Here is a 24,788-nt window from a genome sequence, read left to right on the forward strand (position 1 = left end):
CAGATTAAGAATTACTATTGTGGAAAGGGACTTCACGAAGACAGTAGTGTCACAAAAAACAAAACAAAACAGGAAAAGCCCAAGGGGAACATCAGGTCAGCCAGAAAACAAACTTTCATAGGAAAAGGAATCAAATAAAGAGTATTAAAGAATCCCTATAGACAAAAGCCTAAGTAATTAAGAAAACTAGACAGATAGGAAAAGGAAACCAAAGATAATTTAGAAAACCCTTACAAACACAGGACATACCAAATAAGCAAAACAGACAGACACAAAATATAAATTACAAAAGGGACAGACAGGAGATTGCCACAGAACAAATATGAAAAAGCTAAATCTTAAAGCTAAAAGAGATTACAGAAAACCAATAATACAATCTGGCCATCCCGCAGAGTTTGCCCTCCGGCGGAAATAAAGACAAACTCAAACAGGATTTGAAACATTAGGCACAAATACAAACACTCACACAAAATCAACTTACAAAGGGAGAAAAGGGTATAAAAAACCAGGGACTTACCATAAGAAGCTAGCTAGCCCAGGAACGCAGAGTTCTCGCTGTTCTTCGCCTTCCTGAAAAAATAAAAAGATCCAGCTTTCAAGCAGTTGTCCGTATCCTTGCGCCGGAGCTCTCCCAGCGGGAAAATCGAATCTTCGAAAGAAAAGGCATTTTAACACCTTTCAACACTATTGAATTTTAAAGCACTCTCTAATAAAGACATCGAATTTTAGAACTATTTAGCACTTTCTCTTGGACCCCAACCACTATAGTGAACAAAATATGGAATTGTGATGATCCAGGGTGTGAAACAAAAATAACCAAGTCACAAAAATAGAAGAAAGTCCCTTTAATGCCTCCAACTTGGCCCCAATGTCCAATTATCCTCCACAAGATATCAAACTCTGAAAGAAAACAGTTTACGGAGGGAGTAAATGCAGTCAGCACCCAAAGTAAAGTTAATTTGAAATAACACACCACACTGAAGGAATTACTACGGCAGGCAAGGATGATTAATTGCAGACTTCTACCAGATAACGCAGCAAACACAGTTGGGAAGAAGCCAAAACACAGATAAGCTCCAACAAGCAACTTTCTTCCAGCAACTTTGCCATGCACAGTTTGTCCTTTTAAATAGTCCTCCGAGCTGCAACCCAAGAAGGGGATCAGGGCCCCTTCCTCCCCCATAGATCACGCCACTCACGTTTCTCCCTTATCCGCTCCTCCCTGCTTGCCTTAGGATGAAGAGGGGATGGGCCTGGGTCTTCCTCTGAATGCCCATCTGGCCTGTGCCCTTCCCCAGTTTCCTCCACAACCACTGGAGCCACACTCCCACTCCTTGTCAACTGTTCCATCTCTCCCTCGGAGTTAAACTCCAACAGGGGCATGACAGGAATACTGTATTCTGACAGACATACAAATTTGTCTGAAATAAGGTTAAATCAGTTAAAGTTTACTTAAAAGGCAAGGAGATTGCTTAACTGCAAATATAACATATCTTTCACTCATCTTGAACGTGTTAATAACTGCTTGAAAATATTAATTCCTCTCTATTGCCTTGAATAAAGACATTTAAAAAATAATCCTATGTACTTCATAGACTAAAATTGCTTCAAGAACCTCCTTTTAGTAGCAAATATTATCCTTGAAGAGGCAAATTTCTTGGTAAAGTTTCCTTTCTTTTTCAGCTGATGGACAGATAATAAGAGCAATACTTGAAAAAGCCATGTGGGCTGAAGTATATTAGACTTAACTAATTAGAAAGCACAGCCCTCTTCTGGTCACTACAGGAAATGCTGCTACAGTCCTGAAAGTTACCATATTAAATATATAAAAATATTTAAACAAATTTACTCCATCAGTGTCTCAAAGGCTTTCTGTTGTATGATGAGGCCAGGGGTGGGATTCTACCAATTCGCACCTATTCGCTAGAACCGGTTGTTAACAGTCTAAGCAGTTCGGAGAACCGGTTATTAGAAGAAACTACTGGTCTAATCCTGTAAGGAAGGCAGGAAGGAAACATTCTGGTGTTGCTTACAGAAACTGCCTCTCCATTAACCCTTATTATATTCTTGGCAGGACTAGACTTCCTGTCTCAGGAGCGTCTCTGGAGTTTTTTCCCCCTCCTTTGCTGGTACTTTGCTTGTGTGGTGTGACCATTCAAAGTTACAATGGCACTGAAAAAAGTGACTTATAACCATTTTTCACACTTACGACCTTTGCAGAATCCCCATAGTCATGAGAGGCCAGGTGAGGAGATGCATGCCTCGATTTGAGTGATATTGAGTTGGCCACATCCAGCCAATAACATGACCACCAAGCCATGTCCACCCAGTCACATGACCACCAAGCCACGCCCACCACCTAAACCATGCCCACAGAACCAGTTATTAAAAAATTTGAATCCCACTCCTGGGTGAGGCCCACATTTCAGCTTAGAATCCACAATCCTCAAGACCCTGATATTCTGCACAGTGCCTAGGAAATCCCCTCATTCCTTGACGTGTTCATTGAAGCCCTTCATATGGCTTTAGGGATTCCCCCTTATTACAGTCCTCACAAACAATCTCTCTGTTGCCTCCAGAGCAAAAAGCAGGTCTTCCTTATCGCCCTTTTTATGCTCATAGAGAGTCCAGTATTAGAGCCTATTTACTAAGGCCATGACAAGAGAATTAGGAGGCATCCAAATTATATGTTTCACTTGCCAGTTCTGTGCATTATCACTGGCACAGACTCAGACAGACAATAAAAAGAAACTGCAATGTAATATTTAACTTGCAAGCCAAAAAGAAAAGAAAAACCTTTCAATCTTTTTTAGCCTAATGTCAACCTCTGATGACATCATTTCTTTGGCACATGCACCATGTATCATTTTCCAAAGGCTGTCAATCTATAGATCTCTTTGCAAGACCTCAAAGACCTTTCGTTAGCAATCAGTGTACCAAAAAAAAGTTAGAAGTCTCTGTCCAGGCAGCAGATTACATTTCAGTGCCTACAAATGAAGTCAATTTGGGATTGGAGCCAACTTTGCATTTTTTAATACATTAGGAAATGAATACACTTCTCAGAGAATGTTGCAAGAACCAGTGCAATAAACCTGAAGGACAAAACTATCCAGAATGTTTTTTTTTTCCTCTCGGAAAGCAACTCAGCTTGTGCCTTCATTAATCTTATAGACTATACTTAACTTGACAAAGGATTATATAATTTGTACATTGCTTGATAATGAGATGGGTGTCATATAAATTTAATCCAAATTACAAGAGGAAAAAAGGACATGTTTAAGAGTAAGATATACTATACATTTATCTTTCACAGGATTCTAGTCCATATCTCTAAAGGTCTATTGGATGTAACCCCAGAAATAGCTTGATAAATGTGTTTCTATATTAACCTATATTTCTAAAGCTACATATATTTTAAAAATTAACTGTTTAAGAGCAGGAATGCTAGGGGTTGGGGGGAAAAAACTCACAAAAACAGTTGAGCAAATGTGGCTGAAGCAAATTCAAACAAAGAGTACCAGTGGCAGGAATCCAAAAAAATCCCTTCTACTCTTCCTTAGACACTGCTTCCTCCAGACCAGCTATCTAAGGAATCTCATATTGGAAGCTGCATGGGGAAAGGAAGCCTTTAGAAATCATATTTGTGTAACTCTGCATTACAGGGCAAAGGTTCCCATCACCAGAATTCCTCCATCTTGTGTCACCTGACACATTTTGATGATGCTGTTGGAGCTTGTGGGGAAACAAAGGCACAAAGAGGGTGTAAAGATTCTCCATGTTTCTTACCACTGAAAGCTCCGGTGCTGCTTTGTTCCTATTTTTAATTTATTTATTTGTATCCTGCCTTTAGTATTTTTATAAATAACTCAAGGCAGTGAACATATCCAACACACCTACCTCCTATTTTCCTCACAACAACAACCCTGTGAGGTGGGTTGTACTGAGAGAGAGTGACCGGCCCAAAGTCACCCACCTGACTTTCATGGCTAAGGCAGAACTTGAACTCATGGTTTTCCACTTTCAAGCCGGGTGCCTTAACCACTAGACTAAACTAGCCCTCTTTTTTCAGCGTCCTTGTAAAGCCAGTGGGAAGGGAGTGTGGGGTATGAAAAGTAGCTAATTATGTTCTTGGGCTCCTCTTTCATCCCACCAACTCTGAGGTGTTTAACTTATTCATTCCTTTGCCTTTATACAGGATTTGTTTGGCGATGTCAGCAGAACCACTGGCTGCCTGAAAAATATCAACAACTGTGTGAAGCAGCTTTATGGTCAGAGGAAAAAGGCAGGAAAAGCAGGCATGAGAAATCAAGTTACAGAAGAGATTGGAAGCAGCTGTGTGATTAAAATAAATTATAAATAAATAAATAAATAAAGAAAAGGAGAGAGGAGATACAGAAGGCATTATTGGACCAGGCCAAGTTAAAAAATGCCAGGGAATTTCTAGAAGCCTGACACTCTGATAAATCAGCCATCAATAGAGTACATAAACATTAACTATAGTCTATAGACTATGCAAAAGAGACAAACAACCAGCCCCAAAGAGAAAAAGACTCCAGCACCTCTCCACCAATAATCAGCACCTAGATCAGCACAGGTTAACTCCAAGGTTAACTTCAGGCCCACAATCAAGTAAACAATACCCCAATCAAGAAACTGCCACAGAGCCATCAGTAAACAGCCCCGACCAGAGAATTTCCAAGACCGCTGCCACCCACACAGACAGGCAAAACAGCAGAATATAAACTGACAGTAAAAAGCACTCCTTACTAACATTGATGATGTTACCTAGTTAGGATAATGAAATGTCTGCAAGTAAACAAGCAAGCTCAGAGAACACCAAGAACCCCTCAGATGTTGTTGTTGTTGTTGTTGTTATTATTATTATTATTATTTAATTATTAAGCATGAAACGCAGTCAACTGAACATTTAAAAATGTATCTCAAATATAATTGACTGGCACTAATGGTTGATGGGTTGCTGCCAGAATCCTAGGTATATCAACCAAGTATTTTCTTAAGATGTACGCTGTTCCGAGTAAGCACATTTTTTTGTAGTTCCGCTGGTGTTATTGCAGGAAGCTGCAATTTCTTGATGTATTTTATAAAATTCTTGGACATGGTACCAAGTGCCCCAATGACAATGGGTATCACTGTTACATGTTTCATCCATAATTGCGTAGTTTCAATGAAGCAATATTCATGCTTTTTTCCAGTTCTTTTTCTTTGACTGGCATCTTCTGGTACAATTCGGCTTATGACAACTGTATATCTGGTGTGTTGTGTTCCAAATGATGATCTGTTTGTTGTTGTTGTTGTTATTATTATTATTTATCATCACACAGTCAGCCAAATGTTCAGACTGGAATTGGCATTTTTGTATACCTATCGAGTCCTGCAAATCTGGATGTTTGATGGTGTTGCAGATATTAAATAACCAGATGATGATGATTTTAAAAACCCTCATTAAATTAATTTAGACCAGGGTTTCTCAACTTTGACAATTTTTAAGATGTGTGGATTTCAGCTTCCCCTGCTGGCTGGAGAATTTTGGGAGTTGAAATCCACATATCTTAAAAGTTGCCAAGGTGAATCACAGAATTTTTGCTAATGTGGAAGGAGCTGTTGTTTGGTCCTGAAGTTTCCGCCTTCTGGTTCACCACATTGCTTGGCTAAGTAACATGTAGGGAGATACTAATACTATACTATTTGCCGTGCTGAGCACTTGCACAGTGAGTTTCAAGACATGCTTATATTAGTCATTATTTAGATGTGGAAAATGCTACGCTTACAGATAGTCCCAAAATGCTTTCGTTATTCAGTTCATGTAGCTGTTGCAGGATAGGGAGGGGTGCAGATAGTAAACCAAGGAAGTATTCTAGTACTACTTTAATTCATTTGTGTAGCTTTAAATCCTGTTTGATTTTTGTGGAGCCTACAATTCAAATTTCAGGGGGAAAAACTTCTCAGTTAAAATGCATAACATTTAAAGTTCAATTACCAAATGGCAGGTTAATTGCTTTCCTTTAGAATTCTGTTTGTCACATCATCACAAAATATGGGATGAAACCAAGGGATGTAAACTTGTGTTTCTGGGGGAAGAATAACAAGGACTATTTTCCTATATAAAACTTTACAGTGGCCTTCGTGTTCCTGGCTTTTTCTAGGTAGAAAGGGAGAGAACACCCAATGGTATAAGATGCAAGATGACATCTATCCTGACTTTGGCCAAGGTTTTCCATTCCCAATCTAGATTTACACATTGAATCTAGTGTTATTGGCATGTTAGGCTTGGTTTGGTACAAATCTAGTTTTTATAATTGGTAATGCATGGTTTATAGCATTTTGTGTGAACCTCCCCAATTATAATTTAACAACACCTGCTTAAGCAAATCATACTTTAAATCATTGTGTTACAGTGTGGACTTCTCTCTTAGGGAATCCCAGGAAGGATTCCTTTTTATTTCTTGCCCTACCGGATTAAAGTAAAGTTTCTAAAATATTAATTTACTAAACTAAATTTTGAATTGTAGTATTTCTGAGAAATACACAGCATAGTCAGGCTGTCACAAGATCAATGGTTCAGTCCAGTTCGACTGAACTGGTAGTAAAAAATGCTACTGGTTCGGCCGAACCGGTATTTCCGGTTATCAGCTGGGCAACCATCATCTGTGCTGCATGATTTAGATTAGCTAGAAAGCAGGAAGCCATTGGGTTTCTTGCTTTCTAGCTAATCTAAATTGGGTGGCAAAGCTGTCCCCTCTCTCACTTCAAAATGCTTCTTTTTTCAGCACTTCCCTGAGGCCCACTAGGCCAAAAATGGGGCGTGGTGGGTGCTGCAAAAGAAAAAAAGAAAGAGAAAGAAAGAGGAGGCATAGGAGAAAGAAAGGGAGGGAGGGAGGCAGGGAGGGAGGGAGGGAGGCAGGGAAAAAGGAGAGGAAGGAAGGACCACAAACCTTGGCACTAGATGCAGCTTCAGAGGATGTTTTTAAGCAGCACAGCAATCCAGGGATGGAAGATACCTGGAGGTCATCTAGTTCAACCACCTGCTCCAGAAAGTGAGTTTCTGTCTTTTGACCCCCCATTCACATGACCACATAGACACACCCACCAAGCTACACCCACAGAACCAGTAGTAAAAAATTTTGAATCCCGCCACTGCACAAGACTCTTTCTTCTCAGGAGCGTTCTACCCAATAACTAGATTTATTTGATTGATTAATTATGTCTTTACTATAGCTGAGGAAGCAGGTTAGTTTAAAAGATGCAAGACAAAATCTATAGCTCACAGCACTCTTTCAAAAGATGGAACAGCTTGAAGGTTCACGCTTTGAATTACTCCATGATTTGTGCAATCCTTTTTTTAATGTACCAAACTACAGTTGGCTGAATTTACAAATGCTATACATTCACACAATTTTTTTTGCATGTGATTTGTAGACTGCATGATAAACTACAATATGCTAAGGCATACAGACCATATTGTGTTTTAAATCACAAGAAATGCCATTGTGTTTGTCTACCTTTAGAAGGGGTTCCTTTACCCTACTTAAGGGTTGTCTTGTCCCTGATGGATTCCAACTATTATAGAATGGGTGGGAAAACTATAATTGATTCTCTTAAACTGTGCTCCATAACATTAGCAAAGTTATTTGCATTATTCTTTTGGTAAAGATCAGCAAAGACAGCCATTCAAATAAAAGCAGCCAAAGGCTTGGACAAGTGACTCTGTCTTTAAGCAGGATTTTCATCTTCTACCCAAATTGATGCAAAATAGAATATGGGAAGAAAAATTAGTAGAACCTGTCTAAATTATTGCAGCCAATAATATTCTGTGTATTGCTGGGAATGGGAGAGAATTGTAACTGTTTTGACCTCTAGGTGGCAGCATATTTTTAAAAAATCATAAGTCTATTAATAGTTGTGTCAAAAGATGCACATAGTATTTAAAACAATAAAAAATAAAAAAACATCAGCTGCATATTAATAGGGATTTCTTCAAATTCTGGCTAGAAAAGGTCAAATCTGCCAACGTATCTGACCCATTAAGATAACTAACTGAAACCAGAGATGAGACACTTTTTCCCCAGGAGGGACCAAGTTTGCTATTTAGACAGGCCAATCCTCCTGGCAGTCACCAACCTCAGTGATCAGAGGCAGGAAAATGTTGGTTATTCTTTACCTTCATGAGAGGTCTGGCATACAGGATTGTGGTATATTATTTAAATTTATTTTTAATGCAGTTAAAAATAGGCAAGGATTCAGATGTTGGTTCCATTCTCTCTTGGTTCATTCTTTTCTCTTTAGGATCGCACTATGAGAAAAATAATCATTGAGCAAGACAATCTAGAGCTGATCTGATCTGATCCAATTACCAATCCTGCCCTCCACTTTCTCCCTATCTCCACTATTGGAAGCCAAGCACTGCATAGGGGCACCTCAACCAAACTGTGTTACCTCAGATCCAGCAGGGAGAATCTCCTCCTCTCCCCATTCCTCATCTGAAGGCAAAAGGCAGATCTAACCTCATCTAGCTCACACTCCAAAACACCATTAAATAATCATCCTTGATGGGTACAGATCATCTCCTTCTGGCCACCAGCAGCCATGATGTAATCCATACAAAGATCTTAGCTGCCAAGAAAATTCCAGGCTATTTGAGTTGTGATTCTAGGAGAAAGACAGAGGAAGCCACCAAAATGGCTGCCGTACCTTGCATTCTGACAAGGGTAATGCATTGACGTTCCTCCCACCCAAAATTTGTAAGAACTTTTGTTTGCCAAGCACTTATTTACTTTGCAATTGGTTGTCACATGAAGGGAAAGGCATATACATTAAGTTGGACTCAATGTTTTTTTTTTTTTTTGATCTCTTGGAGGTTTGGGGATTGGAAGCAGCAGTGTTGGAAGTGAGATGGCAGCCTTAAGTGGCCAACTTGATTGCACAAAACCATCCCATCCTACAGTACTGTCTGAGTCTCTCCTTATTATCTCCACCACTGGAAGCCAAGCAACGTTGTAGCATCAGTTTTAATTTCTTCTGCAGGTACACAGACACAGCTACTTCCAACTCCTTCATGCACACTCTTGTATTATACACAGACAAAATTATTCAAACCAGCTGTAAATCTAAACAAAAAACAAAAAACCCATTCACCTATAACCACAAGGGAGCAGTAAAGAATAAAGGAACATGGTTTAGTAGTCCTGTGAGTTTTTTTTTTTTTAAGAAATAAGTTGCTGAGGTGTGGCCTTAACTCTTACAGAGATTTGATTGGCTTGAAAAGGTGACTAGTCTAATAGGCTGAAACAATTTCTTCATGTTACTTAAGAGTTGACTGCTTTGTCAAGTGTAAAGATAGTGAGACTTGTTCAGGTTGATTTTGGACTTAGTTGGTGCCCTTAAAGGTAAGTTCCTTGTGTATTTATGAACAAAGGATCTTTGTTTGTAAGGATTCTTCCATATTTGAAAAAGAAGGTTGGTGTGCATAAGAATTAGCCTCAGATTTTAATTTGACCTTAGTAAAAGGAAGTGAGGATTATTTAATGTTTGTTTCTTTAAAACAAAAGGACTTGTCTGTTATTTTTAACTGCCTTCTATCTGTGCTATTTACTCTGATATGGTATATAATTTATGTCTTTAGCTTTGTTATTGCAATATTACTATATCAAACAATTCTAAAGGTTTAAAAATCAGCTCTGGAATAATTTCTTTTGTAGTAACATCAAGGCTACTAAAGGTGAGGATGTAGGGGAACATAGCTCTTTTAGACTTATTGGTCCAGATTACTTTGTCATTTCCATTAATGCAACTGGAGATTCAGCAATTTAACTTGTGAAAAAAGATTGACATGATAATTGATGTGTTGTTGCTGCTGATGTAAAAAGTCAAATATTGTTTTAGACTTTATAGTTTCTAGATCATAGGAAAAAAACTGTTTGATTTGATTTGAATAGTTCTGTTTTATTTCTGTACTGGCCAGATCCAGTATTGCACCAGTCAAACAAACTGGAACAGGTTCTAGGAAGGGCAACAAGCATTATCAGGAGACTAGAAATTAAATCCTAAAAACAGAGATTGGTAGAATTAGGAAAATTTAGCCTTCAACTGAGAAGATACAGATGATGCAATAATACTAGAAAAAAGCAAAACCCGTTCTTTCAAATCCTAGGTTTAGGTTTTAGAAAAGTGATTCCAATTAAATGTTGAAGGGAAAAGTCTTAACAATAAGAACAATTCAGTGTTGAACCAAATACTGAAGGTCATGAGGAGGCTAGACAAGAATTTTTGGGGGGATATTTTAATCTGGATTATGGCAAGAAGTGGGAGTTGAGCTCTTTTCAATTCTGATACGGCCAGTGCTGACCTGGGACAATGGCATCAACTGGCTTCTGCTATGAAAGCCATCAGGTGAAGAAAAAAAGACAAGTGGATAAAGCCTGTTGGGTTTTTCTTATTATTTCCTTTTACTTTATCATATCTTTCTAGTGCTCTACAGAATAGATATTGGTCTTAAGACTGCCTAAAAGATTTTAATCTAAACCAGAGTTCCATAAACTGCAGCTTTACTTCCATAATTTTGGTCAATGTGGCTCCAGCTGGAAGTGATGTGAATTAATGGGACATTGGTCTTTTAGGCCCTGCATTTAGATTAATACATAACTCTCTTACCCAAATATTGCCCAATAATATCCATATAATAATAAAATTCAGAATAGGCTTTTACCCTCGAAGAAACCCCTTTGAATGTCACACTAAGTTTTTGTAAATTACCAGAACATAAATTGTGTCCAAATTTTTAAATATCAGTTGGATTTAGTTCTCCAAAAGTTTCTTGGTTTTTTTTTTTGTAAATTTTATTGGTTTTTAAAGACAAACATAAACAAACAAAACATCAAAACATCAAAACTTTCTTCCATAAGTATACAAGCAGTGTGTCGGTTGGTTTACAAATTTTTTTGTGCATTCATTTCATAGTCTTCAATTACAGTTACATTGCATAATAGCTCATATTATCAATCGAAAATTGAATACTCTAGCATCATTATTAATCAATCATTTGACAATAATTTTATTCATTCATATTTTGCGAGATAACTATAATTTACTTAGTTTATTTTATAACAATTCATATAATCCTCCCAAAACTATCCTAAAAACATTTTATAGATATAATAGAAAAAGAAAAAAAAATACATCTTTATATATTCATTATTTTCTAAAATTCTACATAGTCCATTATTATATTTTATTAGTTCTGCAAAAGTTTCTTGACCAGCTGTTTGTTAAATTCTTCATTATTTGTTTTTATTTTATTTTACAGCTATCAAAATGAGCTGCTTTACATTCCTGAAGGTCATGATGATTTTGTTTAACCTGGCCATATTTGTGAGTACTTACCTCTTTTTTCTGTAAATAAGCAGTGAGGTGCTTTGCATTCTTGTAAAAGAATGAGTGGATGAGAGAACCTTTTTCACCTCCTTTTAGCTCCATGTCTGTATGTTTAATAGATATGAAACAAGACATATGTCAAGCTGAAACCCAAAGTCAAAGCAAGTCTCAGTAAACATATTTAGAATTCTAATGAAGGACAGATTAGACCATTAGTTTTTTCTTCTCTTTAAAACCACATCAGGCAGGTATCGGTTTACAGTACATTATTAGCATGTTTATGGCAAGTTGTGTCTTTATCTTTCAATTAATCTCTGGTGATCACATGCTGTAGTAACCTTTGCCAACTTGGTTCTACCAGTCAACTATGAATGATTTAATAGAAACAAATGAGCTTATCAAAAATGTAGCATGTGAATAATCATTGCGTACAATGAGATATGTGGTAAGAAATGGTCACAACTACAACATAAATATAATCCCTGGTTAGCAAATAGCATCTTTCTTGGGGGCAAGTTGGTGACAGTACTTGGGAAAGAACACATACATGTATGGAAGGATCGGTGTCCAAACTTCCTCTCCCTTAGTCATGATTCTACTATTGTTTTGTCTGCTTGTCCCATAAATTCATGTTAAACAGTTTTAGAAGCTATATTAGATGATCCGTTGGCCTCTTCATGGCTACATGTTATGGCTTCTAGTGACTTGCATCATATATTCAGTGAAGCTGAAGTTTGCCCGCAAATATTAGTTGTAGTTATGTCAGCCCACAGATTAAACTATTTCAAAATAACATGAAACAGTCATTTAATAATATGGTTGGCTTGTAGATATTTTTTTCTGTGTTTTTAGCTGTTTTCTGGGGCTGCAATACTGGTAGAACAATTAGAAGGGTTGCTGTGCAATTTTTTAAGGCTGTATTACAGGCAGTCCTTCTAAAGAAATATGCTTTTCTGCAAAGAAAGGCCAAGCCTCAAATTTACAAAGGATAACTTGAGTACAACTGTGGCTCAAGACGAAGGTAGTCATTAAAATCTGTTCCTATTTCTCGGACAAACTGAGTCAGTTTTATGGTTTCTGTGGATGTGGCTTTGATGTCATACTTGTTCTATAAATGTTATTTCAAAAAGCGGTTCAGCCGTCATTCTCCATACCTGGCTAATGTTCTCAAGGAAGTCTTGAATGTCAACTTGAACTGATACCTTTAGCATACACCTAGTTTCAAAACTTGAATGAAGAAAGAGCAGTTGCTCATACAGCTCTTGTTAAATCCTGTGTCTGTATTTGAAATAAACTCTGTGAGGTGACCCAGATATATACAATGAGGTCACAAAATTGTTAAGAACCGTAACAAGGGTGTGCTACCTTTCAGAGGCCAGGAGTCACAAGTGACATTCTTTGGAAGAAACTGTATCCCAGGTATGGATGAAATGTGATACATTGAAAGTTTTTCTTGGTTATTTACAGGGTATTTTGAAGGGAGGGCAGTCTTGCCTCAGATGGTGAAATATTGAGTCTCAAAGGGTACCACTGATTTTTTTTTTTAGTAGTAATTAAAAAAATGATTCCTTGAAGGATTAAAATTCTCTTGTTCTGTGACATTATTCAAAATGTGGCATTCATTTTGTGCCCATCCCCAGTAATTCCCTATCCCTGTGTTCCTTTTCCCTGTTTTTATCTGGGTAATCTGTGGGCCTACAGCCTAATTCTAATTTAATATGTTCTGAAACATTTAAATTAGATCTTTGCTGTTCAGTGATCTACCCCCTTTTTTTGGGAAGCAGAAGAGAATAGTGTCAGGGACAGAAAAAAATAAGAAGAAAACATATTGAAAAGTGAGAAAAAAGATATCAGAACGAAAGAGTAGCTTTACCACTTTATTTCATCCCCTCCCAGACTGTCATGCAGTCCCCTAACAGAGATTTATGAAAAAAAATATGGAACTACAGTCATCTTTACGTTCACCTTATGTATGTTCATTAGACAAAAAGCAGCCTACAAAATACACAACATTAATCTACAATGCAGGGTTGTCTTGCAATTCTCCTTAGAAAAATTAGGATCACTGGCATTATTTGCCTACTTTTTAATAAAGGTCAGTTCCTTGAAATAGGGCTTTTAAAAGAATGAAGGTGACAAGTCCTAGAGAAACAAAAATGATACTTTAAAAATACTAATGTAGAACAATAGTGGATACTTCTTGTTTTGCCTCTTGTTTTTAGGAAGATGTAATAGTGCCTGATCAACTGTCCTAAAATCCTGGATTTCTGAATTAGTATTATAGGGCAATGTTCACTTCTTTCCCAAAGAAGCTGCGTTTACAACCCTTTCAGCAATTAGTGTATAAGCTGTTTATTGAATAATAATTCTGAGAGGTCAAATGAATCTGGCAGAAACTTTTTTTTAAGCAACTTGGGTTCAGATTTTCTGAATCTGTTCTACAAATCTGGGAATTATGATGTGTTTTTTCCCAAAAGGAAGTGACTTCTCATCCCACAGACCCCATGTATTCAGCCTGGCACCAATATTTCAGATATAGATTGTGGCTTGTCCTTTTGTTTGAAAGTAAATAAAACCTGCACCTGTGTTCAAGGACAATTGCTTTGACCTCTTTAGGAATGTTTGTGAATTATGTTACAGGCATTGTTCACTTAAAGAGAAATATTTATACAGTTGAAATACTTGGTTGCTTCTGATAACACCTCCTTGAAAGGCTGGGAAATTTGAAACAATTCTTCCTGTGCTAGTACAATAGAATCATAGTCCCAAAGGTGTTTGTCCAAAGGACAACTGGGCGTGCTTTGTTTTTTTCTTGAAGATGTTTTGCTTCTCATCCAATAAACTTCTTCAGTTGTGACTGATTGGTGGAGAATAGAAGGATTTATATTCCTTGCAGTCATCTAGTTGTTAGCAGTCTCTTTGAAAGTCATTGAGGCCACTTGGAGATTTATGTGTGCCCTCAGGGTCATCCAAATAGTGCAAATATTTTATTTATTTGATTTGTCAATCGCTTACAAGGTAATAGATATAAATATAAACATGAGTAAGAATACAGGAAAATAGGTACGAATAAATGGGGACAATAGGACAGGGACGGTAGGCACGATGGGGCACTTTTATGCATGCCCCTTACAGACCTCTTAAATAGGTGTGGAACTTCCTTGGAAATGCAGGAAAGGACTGTGTTGTAAACAGAGGATAGGTGGTGTTGTATCCCTCCTCCTCTGTTGAGAGAGGGGCGGATCAATTTCAGTGTAGATGGTCTCTTTGACCCCTCTTTCAAACCAGTGGTCCTTTCTGTCCAAAATGTGGACTTCACTGCTTCAAAAGTATGACTTTGTGTTCCAAATACAGATGGACAGCTGAACCTTGTCCTGATGGGATTGTTCTCCTCAGTTGTGCCATGCAATTGTGAAGGGATTGTTTTGTTTCTCCAATGTTATAGATCTGTACATGTCTCACTGCATTGTACTGCATATATTTAAGAGCTCAGGACAGCCTTGTTCAATATGGAGGACTATAAAATTATCTGGGGGTGAACGAGATTGATCAGGGTCAGAGAAAATGAGGCTTCTAGGTATTTTAGGACAATGCAGAAGAGTAAGATTTGGCATTATACTTGCTGAAACATCATCTTCTGTACAATGGTTAAATCTATATAACTTCCTTAAATAGAAATACATTTAAAGTAATCATACAGGACTGATGATATTTAGTCATGCATTAAATATGTTAGCAGTGTTAAAACATATTTGTTTGAGTCAATTATTTTTGATAGAATCACAAATAGGAAAGTATCTTCAGTTTGTAGGAAATGGAAATAAATCAGGATTCTAGAGTAGGAAGTATTTAAACCTAACTTAAATATTAAGCTTATTTTCAAATTTATTGAATTTTACCTTTTGACTTTTAAAACCTTTTAAAAGCTCATTTAATGTTTACACTAAAGGACATAAATGTAATGCTTTAACAAGTCAAAAAAGCTGCCCAAGAAATATTGCAAAACCTTTTAAGGGATAAATGTACTTTCCGTAAGGATTATGTCAAAATGTAGTCTAGACTCTAGAATGTATTTGTCAAGCTGTAGGGCTATGATTATAGTTAGACACAATTCTAGCTCAACTATGTATGTGGGAACTAGACTACAAGATCAGTTGCTAAAAATATTTGATGGGTCCTGAGAGGTGGGACATCTCTGCTATGGTGCCTGCCTTATAGAACATTCTTCAGTCCTGAATCCAGTTTAGCTCAATCTCTGTTAACATTCCAGAAGTTCCTCGAGACCTAGTTATGTTGCTATGTTTGGGGATCCCAGGGAACTAGTAATATAGGTAGTTCTTGACATATGACCACAATTGAGCTCAAAATTTCTGTTGCTAAATGAGACAATTCTTAAGTGAATTTTGCCCCATTTTATGACCTTTCTTGTCATAGTTGTTATGTGAATTGCTGCAGTTGTTAACTTAGTAACCCATTGTTAAGTGGATCTGGCTTCCCCACTGACTTTTCTTGTCAGAAGGTCGCAAAAGAGGATCGCGTGACCCTGGGACAGTGCAATCATCATAAATACGAGTCAGTTGCCAAGTGTCTGAATTTTGATCATGTGACCATGGGGATGCTGCAACAATTTTAAGTATGGACAATGATTATAAGTGATTTTTTTTCAGTACTGTTGTAAATTCAAACGATCACTAAATCAAGGGGTTGCCAACCTTTTGGACCTCAGGGACGACCAAACTCATAATTTTAAATCCCAGGGACCAGTAACCTGTGGGCGTGGCCTAATTTGTAGATGTGGCTTGGTGGTCATGTGACTGGTTGGGCATGGCTTGTATGTAAATATTATAAATATTTATATAAATATTGATTTTTTTAATAAAAAAGAGCAACTTTTACCCAAAATCAGGCAAAGCAGGCAGGCAGATTGAGTTGCTCACAGAATCACAGATTCATTCAGTGATCGATCTATCTGCCATCGGCTACCTCAGTCTGTCACATAAAATTTGCTTGCCATGAGTCTGCACTGAATAATAGAACCTTCAGTCCTAAGGAAGGTTCGGTTGTGCTTAAAAGCAGAGCCGAAGATCTAAAGACTAGCTAGAAAGCAAGAAATCCAACCATTTCCTGCTTTGTAGCTAATCTAAATCTCCTGGCACAGCAGAACAGCTGATGGTCAGGGAAAAAAAAGAAGGAAAAATAGCAATTTAGCAGGCAAGTTTGCCAGGTAAGGAGTGAGTGGGAGGGGAGGGTTCCCGTGGACCATGTGGGTGGTGCAGCCTTGTGTTTCTGTGCAGCCTGGATTAATTGCTTTGTGGGGGTGCTCTGGGGGTGTGATTACTCTGCGGGCCACCAAATTTTCTCGCAACTCACTAGTGGGCCACGGCCCACCAATTGGCGACTGCTGCACTAAATGAACTGTTATAAGTCAAGGACTACCTGTACTCTAAGATCGCTCCACTATTGGAGTTGATATATTTACTGTGTTTCTATCCTACGATTTCTATCTTTTGATTTTTATTGATCTTTTTTTAAAAAAATAATAATAATAGTTTTGTACTTTTATATTGATTGTTGTTTGCCACTGAGAGTTGCTCCTGGGGAAATGAGCAACCATATAAATTTAATAAAAATAAATAAATAAAATGCATAGTCTTATGACTAAGGTGATATTTAAGATGATATTTTGGCTTGCCATCAAATCTCACATCACCTTTTGATGAGAAATGAGAAATTCCTAATTAGAAACAGTTGTTTCTGGTGAATAATAATTATTCTTGGTGAAATCACTCTACTAGTTATATGCAATGACTAGCAAGAACTTGAGAAGCATGTTTGACTGCAGAGTTGTGGATGTGGGAAAACTGAAGCCTCCAAGTACTTGTCTGAAGTCTTTTCAATATGGTGAAGCACGTGTGTTACAAGTGCATAGCTAAAAGATAACAATTTTGCATGTATGGATCTGTACAGTGATGATATTCAATTTTTTTTACTACCGGTTCTGTGGCTTGGTGGGCGTGCATTGGCTTGGTGGGGGTGGCTTGGTGGGGGTGGCAGGGGAAGGATACTCTAAAGTCTCCATTCTCTCCCCACTCCTGGGGGAAGGTTACTGTAAAATCCCCATTCCCTCCTGAGTCCCGACCCCACTAACCTGCTTTTCAGTTGGTTTTCCTGTGCAGAGCAACAAAAGAAGACCCAGCCAATCAGCTGGGATTTGGGAGGCAGAGAATAGATGCGGGCGGGACCAGTCAGAGGTGGTATTCCGAACTACTCAAAATTTCCGCTACCGGTTCTCCAGAACTAGTCAGAACCTGCTGAATACCACCTCTGGATGTGCATGTACACCTCCACTATCTACACTTGAGCATATATTTCTTGTGTTGTTGTTTTTTGTCTAGCTTGGTGGAGCAACACTGATGGGCATCGGGATCTGGGTTACTGTTGACAGTAAATCCTTCCTCGATATATTTGGTACAATATCCGCCAGTGTCCTCCAATTTGTGCATGTTGGTTACCTCCTCATTGCCATTGGAGCTGCTCTGTTCCTGCTGGGTTTCCTAGGATGCTGTGGAGCTCAGAAAGAGAGCAAATGCCTTCTGATCATGGTAAATTCTGCAAAGCATTTTCATTGTTTGCTGCATAAAAGTGTTGATTGATACTAAAGTATGTAATGAAACCTAGCACGATGAAGGCATTATTGAAAGTTATTCATTGAGGTCATTTTTTTAAAGGAAAAGATCCAAAGTGATTAATCCAGATATACTAGGGATAGAATTTCTATCTTTTTTTCAATTTTTTTAAAGAAAATTTTTTATTAAACAAAAAGAAAAACATTTAAAAACAGTGAACATGGTGTAATCATCCTGACACACCTAATTGTCATACATAGTTATTTTGGATGACAAACAATACATATTTACATAGTATACATCTATATCAACAGTTCTTTATACTCCTAGTCTATTATCTTACAATCCTTCCTTCCTTTTTCCAATCCTTCCTTCCAAAGTCCTTCCTTTTTCCTAGCCAGTGGTAAAACTTTTCCATACTTTATAATATTCAGATTCATCTTTATTTTTTAATTCCAATGTTAGTTTATCCATTTCTGTGCATGTCCATATCTTTTTAATTATCTCTGCTTCACCTGGAATTTCCTTAAGTTTCCATTTTTGAGCATAGACTAATCTCACAGCTGTAATCACATAATATGTAATTTCTTCATTGTACCTCTCTATGTTAATTCCCAATAGAAAGAGTTCCAGTTTATATTCAAGTTTTTGAATACAGTGTTTCCTTATTTGTGATTATACAGTATTTTCCCCTTGTTTGGGTCATAAAACTAAGTTATTTTTTTAAGTGCATATTCCAGCTATTGCTGGTAAATGCTGATTTTTATTTCCCTGTTAGATAACTTAACAAGGAAATAAGGTCTTGTTCAAACAACATGCTAAATCATAACTGTTTTGCCAAGGGTCAGGGCAGCAATTGGTTGCCCAGGCAATTGGTTGTTTTGGACTCAGAGACAATGAACACCCAAGTAAATAAAGGGATTTTAAGCCTGATTATTTGCTCAAGCAAACAGATTTAAAAGCATAACACAAAAAACATGTATAGCAAGAAAGATAATATCCAGATTGTTTACAGATTATCAGGAACTCTTTAATAACAACACCAGTTTTGTGCAGAAGCTCCCAACAAACAACTCCAAGGTTTTTTTTTAATCAAAACCCGACACTGTGACTTCAAGGCCCAGGCATGGTCAGGAGACTACAAAATATGACCTTGGTTTGATGGCCAATAATTCAGGAATGAGAACTGAGAGTCTGAGACTTTCACAGAAAGAAAAGCTTTGAAGTTATATGAAGATTTCCACCTCCCTTCTCCTTTGTTTAGCAAACAAGACCAAAAATATCTTAGCAGCTTAGTTCAGAATGAGCTCTAAGGAATTTTCTTAATATGAAGGATAATCAAAATCAAAATTATGTCACTAAACTCATGAAAATATCAATGACCTTCTACACTGCCGCTAAAATAACAATTTAGGCTAATAAAAAACCCTTCTGAAAAATCTAAGAATCCAAATAAGAAGATGCAGTGAAAGTAAAAGAATATGAAGAGGGAGCTTGAGTTTTATATGAGAAATCCCATATGAAATGGGCTAATTCTCTTTAAAATTTGCTTTTAACAGTCTTTCAGACTGAGACTAAGCAGCTATTTTTCCAGATATGGAACACACTTAGCCAAGGGCATCCAATGCTTCATTTTTGTATTAATACTTCGTAGAATAAGCAAACTTATTACTTTAACTTATTACTTATTACCTCTTCCTAGTTCTTCAGCATTATCCTGATCATCTTCATAATTGAAGTTGCTGGTGCAGTAGTAGCTTTGGTCTACACATCACTCGTAAGTATCATGGAATAGAAGATATGTTAGTTTGTGGGGAGAATTTCAGGATCTCAAGTAAATACTGATATTCCACTTAGCGTACTCTAAATGTTAGATTACCAATGAGGTTAAGGTACCTTATTCTTAGTTTTTGTGTAATAATAGTCTGTCCTTGTTAGGGAGAAATGCATACAACTTAGCAAGAGTGCTATTATTATTTCCCAAATCTTTATTTTTCTTATACCATATATTTACTCTGCACGCAAGACACAATGAGACATAAATGCACTGGCTTGTTTCCTCAGGAATAAAATGGAAAGTAGCCTACGCTGATGTCCATAACATGAGAAAAGAAGGACATCTCACTTTCTCTGAGCCATGTTTTCTCAGCTTGGTTCCTGATCCGAGCTTTGTGTGTAGGCATATGGGGATGGTGAGGCAGAAAGTTTATGGAACTCAGCAGGGCACAAACAAGATTGTGCTGCATAACTTGAACAAGTGTCTCCTCTGCATTGAAAAGGATATTCGGCATGATGTATCCAAATAGCAATTCTTGAGAAATGTTCCACATAGCCTATCTGTGTAGAGAAGAATAGCTATTCCCCATTTGACAAAGCATTGATTTTTGAAAAACCAGGTAGACACTTATTTGTGGTTTGGTCTTTACCTTCTTTTTAAAAATTAAAGGTGTCTTGCTTTATTGCCCTTTTTTGGCAATCACCATGATACGGGCAGTAACAAAACGAGTTGTAACACAGAATTGAATTCTTTGCTGTAGAATTACATCTTTGGAACTCCAAGCACTGTCATCTGTGATGCCTAAGGGGTTATGAGTAGTCTTGTTTCTTCAGTGCCCGCTGCATTCTTCTGTGATGTTAAGAGGAGATTGAACTGATTAAAAAAAGTGACATAGAGATGAATGGAATCACCTCATCACTGAATAACAATTGTGCAGAGAAAATAGATGTTTTCAGGTGTCTCTGAATTTGGGGTTTTATTGGAAGGAAAGGGCTAGGCCACCTGATGTCCATTAGCCCCAGTGCATCCATGGTTAATTTCCTTGACCTGCCAGGCTCCGGCTTTATTTTTGAAATATTTTTTTTCACTGAAATGGAATAAATGAGGCAGGTATATTGCAATGTCTCGACCTTTAACATTATTTTTTTAAAAAAAACAACAACCCATATTACCACCTCTGGCTGGTTCCCACATAGACTCAATAAATATTTTTAGAAAATCAAATTGGTGAATGGCTGCATATTTTGTGTCTATTGATGCCCAAGATAAGCAAAGATGCTAGAATGCCTCAAAAAGCTTGGTGGGGAGTTATCTCACTACATGAGTACCCATTATGGAAGACATTATGTGTCAGTGCCAATGATATTTCCCCGATTCCAAATATGTTTAGCAACCCACGAAGGCCATCTATTCTTACATAAAGGACCTACAGAAGGTGAAGCAGAATCTTAATAATTCCACAGATGCTGAGATGAAAGAATGGCCTTGCATCTTTATAAGGAAAGCTTATTATATGTTCTCATATGTTTTGTATAATTCTTTTCTTCTTTTCAGGCAGAGACTATATTGCAAGCAACAGTGGCAAAAGTACTAAAAGATGACTATGGGAAATCTAACCCACTTACTGAAGCATGGAATATTACAATGACTCAAGTAAGTTGGTATTCCAATCTCCATATTATATGCAAGATTTTTTATGAGAAAATGTAGAAATCTCCCTTACACCTAAGTAGAAATGATGTTGCTTTCTTTACAGCTGCCAGTTAGTTTTACCTCAAAGTTGGAAGTCTTCCTCTCAGAAACTTAATCATAAATGTATCATAGTTTATTGAGGGTCATCTTAATGCTTCTAATGTTTGCTTATAAACAGACAAGCATTAATATAAAAGAAAATATAGTTACAGTGGGATTCTTAGTGGGTAAGGAGTTTTTATTGAGGATTGTATGTTGAAATAGAATAAATAAATACATAAATAACAGAATAATAGAATTGGAAGGGTCTTTGAAGGTCTTCTAATGCAATCCCCTGTGGGTGAATGTGAACTCTAATTTTAATACATGTTTTTTTTTTCCTTAGCTGAAGTGCTGTGGTTTGTCAAATTACACAGACTTTAGTGACTCCTATTTCTACAAGGAAACAAAGTCGTATCCAGGGCAATGCTGCAACTCTTCTATCTCGTCTCTCTCTGACATTTCTTGCAATGAAACTGTAGCTGCAAGCTTTGAAGTGAAGGTATGGAAACATGTCTATTCTGGAGCAAAGTGGGCCAAGGCTTTGAGTGGAGTGACCCTCAGTGATTTAGCACCCAGATTCTATACTTGGCATTTTTGACTCAGTGTTTCAAAAAATGTGGATCTAAAATAAGTTCAGGACTTCACTCTTCTACAAAGAACTGTGGTGAATTACCAGCCAAATGCAATGGTACCTTTGAACTGTTTCCAGGCAAAGGGGGTTTGGAATTTCTAGACAGAACTAGTTCTTTTTAAATTTAACTGATTTTTTTTTTGTTTGTTTTAATTCCAGGGCTGCTTCCCTCAGATGCTGTCTGAAATTCGTAAGAATGCAGCTGTAGTGGGTGGAGTTGCAGCTGGAATTGGGGTCTTAGAGGTATGTTGATTGAACTTTGCAAGAACCCATCTAGGTTAGCATTAACCTATCTCAGGGGCTACCACAAAGAAGAGGGAGTCAAGCTCCATGTGCTATTAAAAGCACCTGAAGGCAGGACAAGACGGAATGGATGGAAACTAATCAAGGAGAGAAGCAACCTAGAACTAAGGAAAAAAATTCCTGACAGAACAATTATGGTAATCACTGGAACAACTTGCCTCCAAAGTTGTAAATGCTCCAACACTGGAAGTTTTTAAGAAGAGATTGGATAACCTGAAATAGAATAGGAATTCCTGCCTAAGCAGGGGTTGGACTAGAAGACCTCCAAGGTCCCTTCCAACTCTGTCTCTTCTCTTCTCTTCTCTTCTCTTCTCTTCTCTTCTCTTCTCTTCTCTTCTCTTCTCTTCTCTTCTCTTCCATTTCATTCCTATTCCTATTCCTATTCCTATTCCTATTCCTATTCCATCATTGATGTGCCTTAAAGAGATAGCTTCTTCTTTAATGAAACCTTCTCATAATTTGCACCTTGTGATAGCATGCATCCATGGGTATCCTCACATGGTGTCAAAAAAGTCAAGATTGCAGCCGTAAGCAGGATGTATAAAAAGAGACAGGGATTTGAGCACATGTTGTGTCTTCCCTGCTGATGCTTGTATGCACAGATACAAGATAGGCTTCTAATCTTGCATGCAGTGGCTCTTTCAGTCCTCATTGTTTACTACCTAAGAAAGGGTCTAAAAGAACTACTACTACTAGTAAAGAGTAGTATCTTTAAATATGTTCTTTTCATGCTTAAAACTTTTCATGCTTAAAATTGCTCATTTTAGAATGCAACACATGCGCGCGAAGCACATACCCAAAGAATCAGTAGTAAAATATTTTGAATTCCACCACTGACTTCATTCGTGTATAATGCTAAATTTTGATGCTTTTTAACATTGTAAACTGGGATGACATATTTCAAACATAGAGTTAAGCCATAGTTGGCTGTTTTGCAAATCGTATTCAACCAAAAATAACCAAATCTTGTACAGCCTAGAAAGTAGCTAATAGGTAAGGAGACTCCTTCGTGTATGATTCAGGGTGGTGTTTTGGTGATTTATTTTTTCTTTCATAATTGAGCTAGATTTTATTTAAAGTATTACCTATTTCTTCAAGTATAAACTCACTTTTTATCTCATTTCCCTATTTCTCAGATTGCAGCAATGGTAGTGGCGATGTACCTTTATTGCAAAATGGATGAAAAATGACCGGAATAGGCAACGGAAAAGATTACCTTCCCACAAGCCAAGCCTATGACACAACACTTTCTTAACCTGTATCTACACCAATTAAACATTTCATGGGCCTGAAGCCTGAATGTATGATTAACCAGTTGACTCTACCTAGATGGAATCTTTAGCATGTACATAAAGATGTGAAAAGCAATGTGATAAGAAAACACTATTAACATAAAGGCCCTTTGTATTGAAAGCCAGAAATGCCGGGGGTGGGGGCAGCAAAAGTAAACCTGGAAATGTTTAGGCCTTCTAAAAATGGCCTTTATATATCCAATCTATGCAGTGTGAAGTTTTTTGCTAGCTTTGATATTGGTCACCCTGGGTTGTCGACAACCTCTCTAAGAATAAATGATCCAGAATGGAATAATTTGTTTGAAAAGTTTGGGATTGATTAATTGAAATTCCTGTGTATTACTAATGGGAAATCAACATTGTTTTTGTTCTTGACATAAAAAATAGATGAGCACATGTGGTCCACTGTTGGAGAAAAACATGGCTGTAAAAATTGACAGGAAAGGAAATGACTTTCTTTCTTTTGCCTTTCTATCCCCCACAGTATTGGTTGTATGCAACTTGCTAAGGACCGAAAGGGTGTCTGATTGAGCTGGCTGTATATGAAAGGAGTTCCCTTTGTAACTAATTTTATTGTACATGATGTAGTCCTCTATTTTTTTATTCTGTGTGAATACAGTTTAATTTATAATAATGTAACTGTCAAATCATATTATTTGCGCCTGGATTGGACTATTGTAATAAAATCTACTTTTTAATTACAACTTATGGCACTGGTTATCTTGCAGCAAAGAGACCCAATAGAAATAGGCAAGACTAGATATAACTGTGTGTGGGCATTTGACTTATTCCCTTTAGATTATTTCTGTCACTCCTGATACTTATGAATATTCCAGCTGATGGATAAAAGCCAAGTGTAAATAGCTAGCTCTGTAGTGTAAATAGCTAGCTCTTTTTCCCCTTTTTTGAGAGAATAATAATCATTTGAGGATGCCACAGACTTAGAACTGATTTTATTTTTGGCAAAAAAAATAAATGGCAATTTTTATTTTATTTTATTTTTGAAATTGTATTAATTTTAAGACTGAGTAATAGTA

General features: G+C 37.2%; 1 protein-coding gene across 1 annotated transcript; it reads left to right on the forward strand.

Moving 5' to 3' along the window:
• The first annotated feature begins 9,284 nt into the window (after positions 1-9,284).
• Positions 9,285-24,455, forward strand: TSPAN1 (tetraspanin 1). The gene is made up of 8 exons (XM_026665793.2): positions 9,285-9,404; positions 11,321-11,385; positions 17,784-17,990; positions 19,717-19,791; positions 21,346-21,444; positions 21,869-22,024; positions 22,316-22,399; positions 23,596-24,455. The coding sequence occupies exons 2-8, from the start codon at positions 11,329-11,331 to the stop codon at positions 23,647-23,649; spliced, it is 732 nt and encodes a 243-aa protein (XP_026521578.1). The 5' UTR covers positions 9,285-9,404; positions 11,321-11,328; the 3' UTR covers positions 23,650-24,455.
• The last annotated feature ends 333 nt before the right edge of the window (positions 24,456-24,788 follow it).

Source organism: Notechis scutatus, chromosome 3 (assembly GCF_049901735.1).
Source record: "Notechis scutatus isolate UNSWTSFEM ecotype Mainland chromosome 3, rNotScu1.2, whole genome shotgun sequence".
NCBI lineage: Eukaryota > Metazoa > Chordata > Lepidosauria > Squamata > Elapidae > Notechis > Notechis scutatus.

Excerpts from the sequence above, each read along its gene's own strand:
- TSPAN1 (XM_026665793.2), top strand. The coding sequence starts at position 11,329 with ATGAGCTGCTTTACATTCCTGAAGGTCATGATGATTTTGTTTAACCTG. Across the intron at positions 11,386-17,783 it reads TGTTTAACCTGGCCATATTT|CTTGGTGGAGCAACACTGAT; the intron begins GTGAGTACTTAC and ends TTTTTTGTCTAG. Across the intron at positions 17,991-19,716 it reads GCAAATGCCTTCTGATCATG|TTCTTCAGCATTATCCTGAT; the intron begins GTAAATTCTGCA and ends ACCTCTTCCTAG.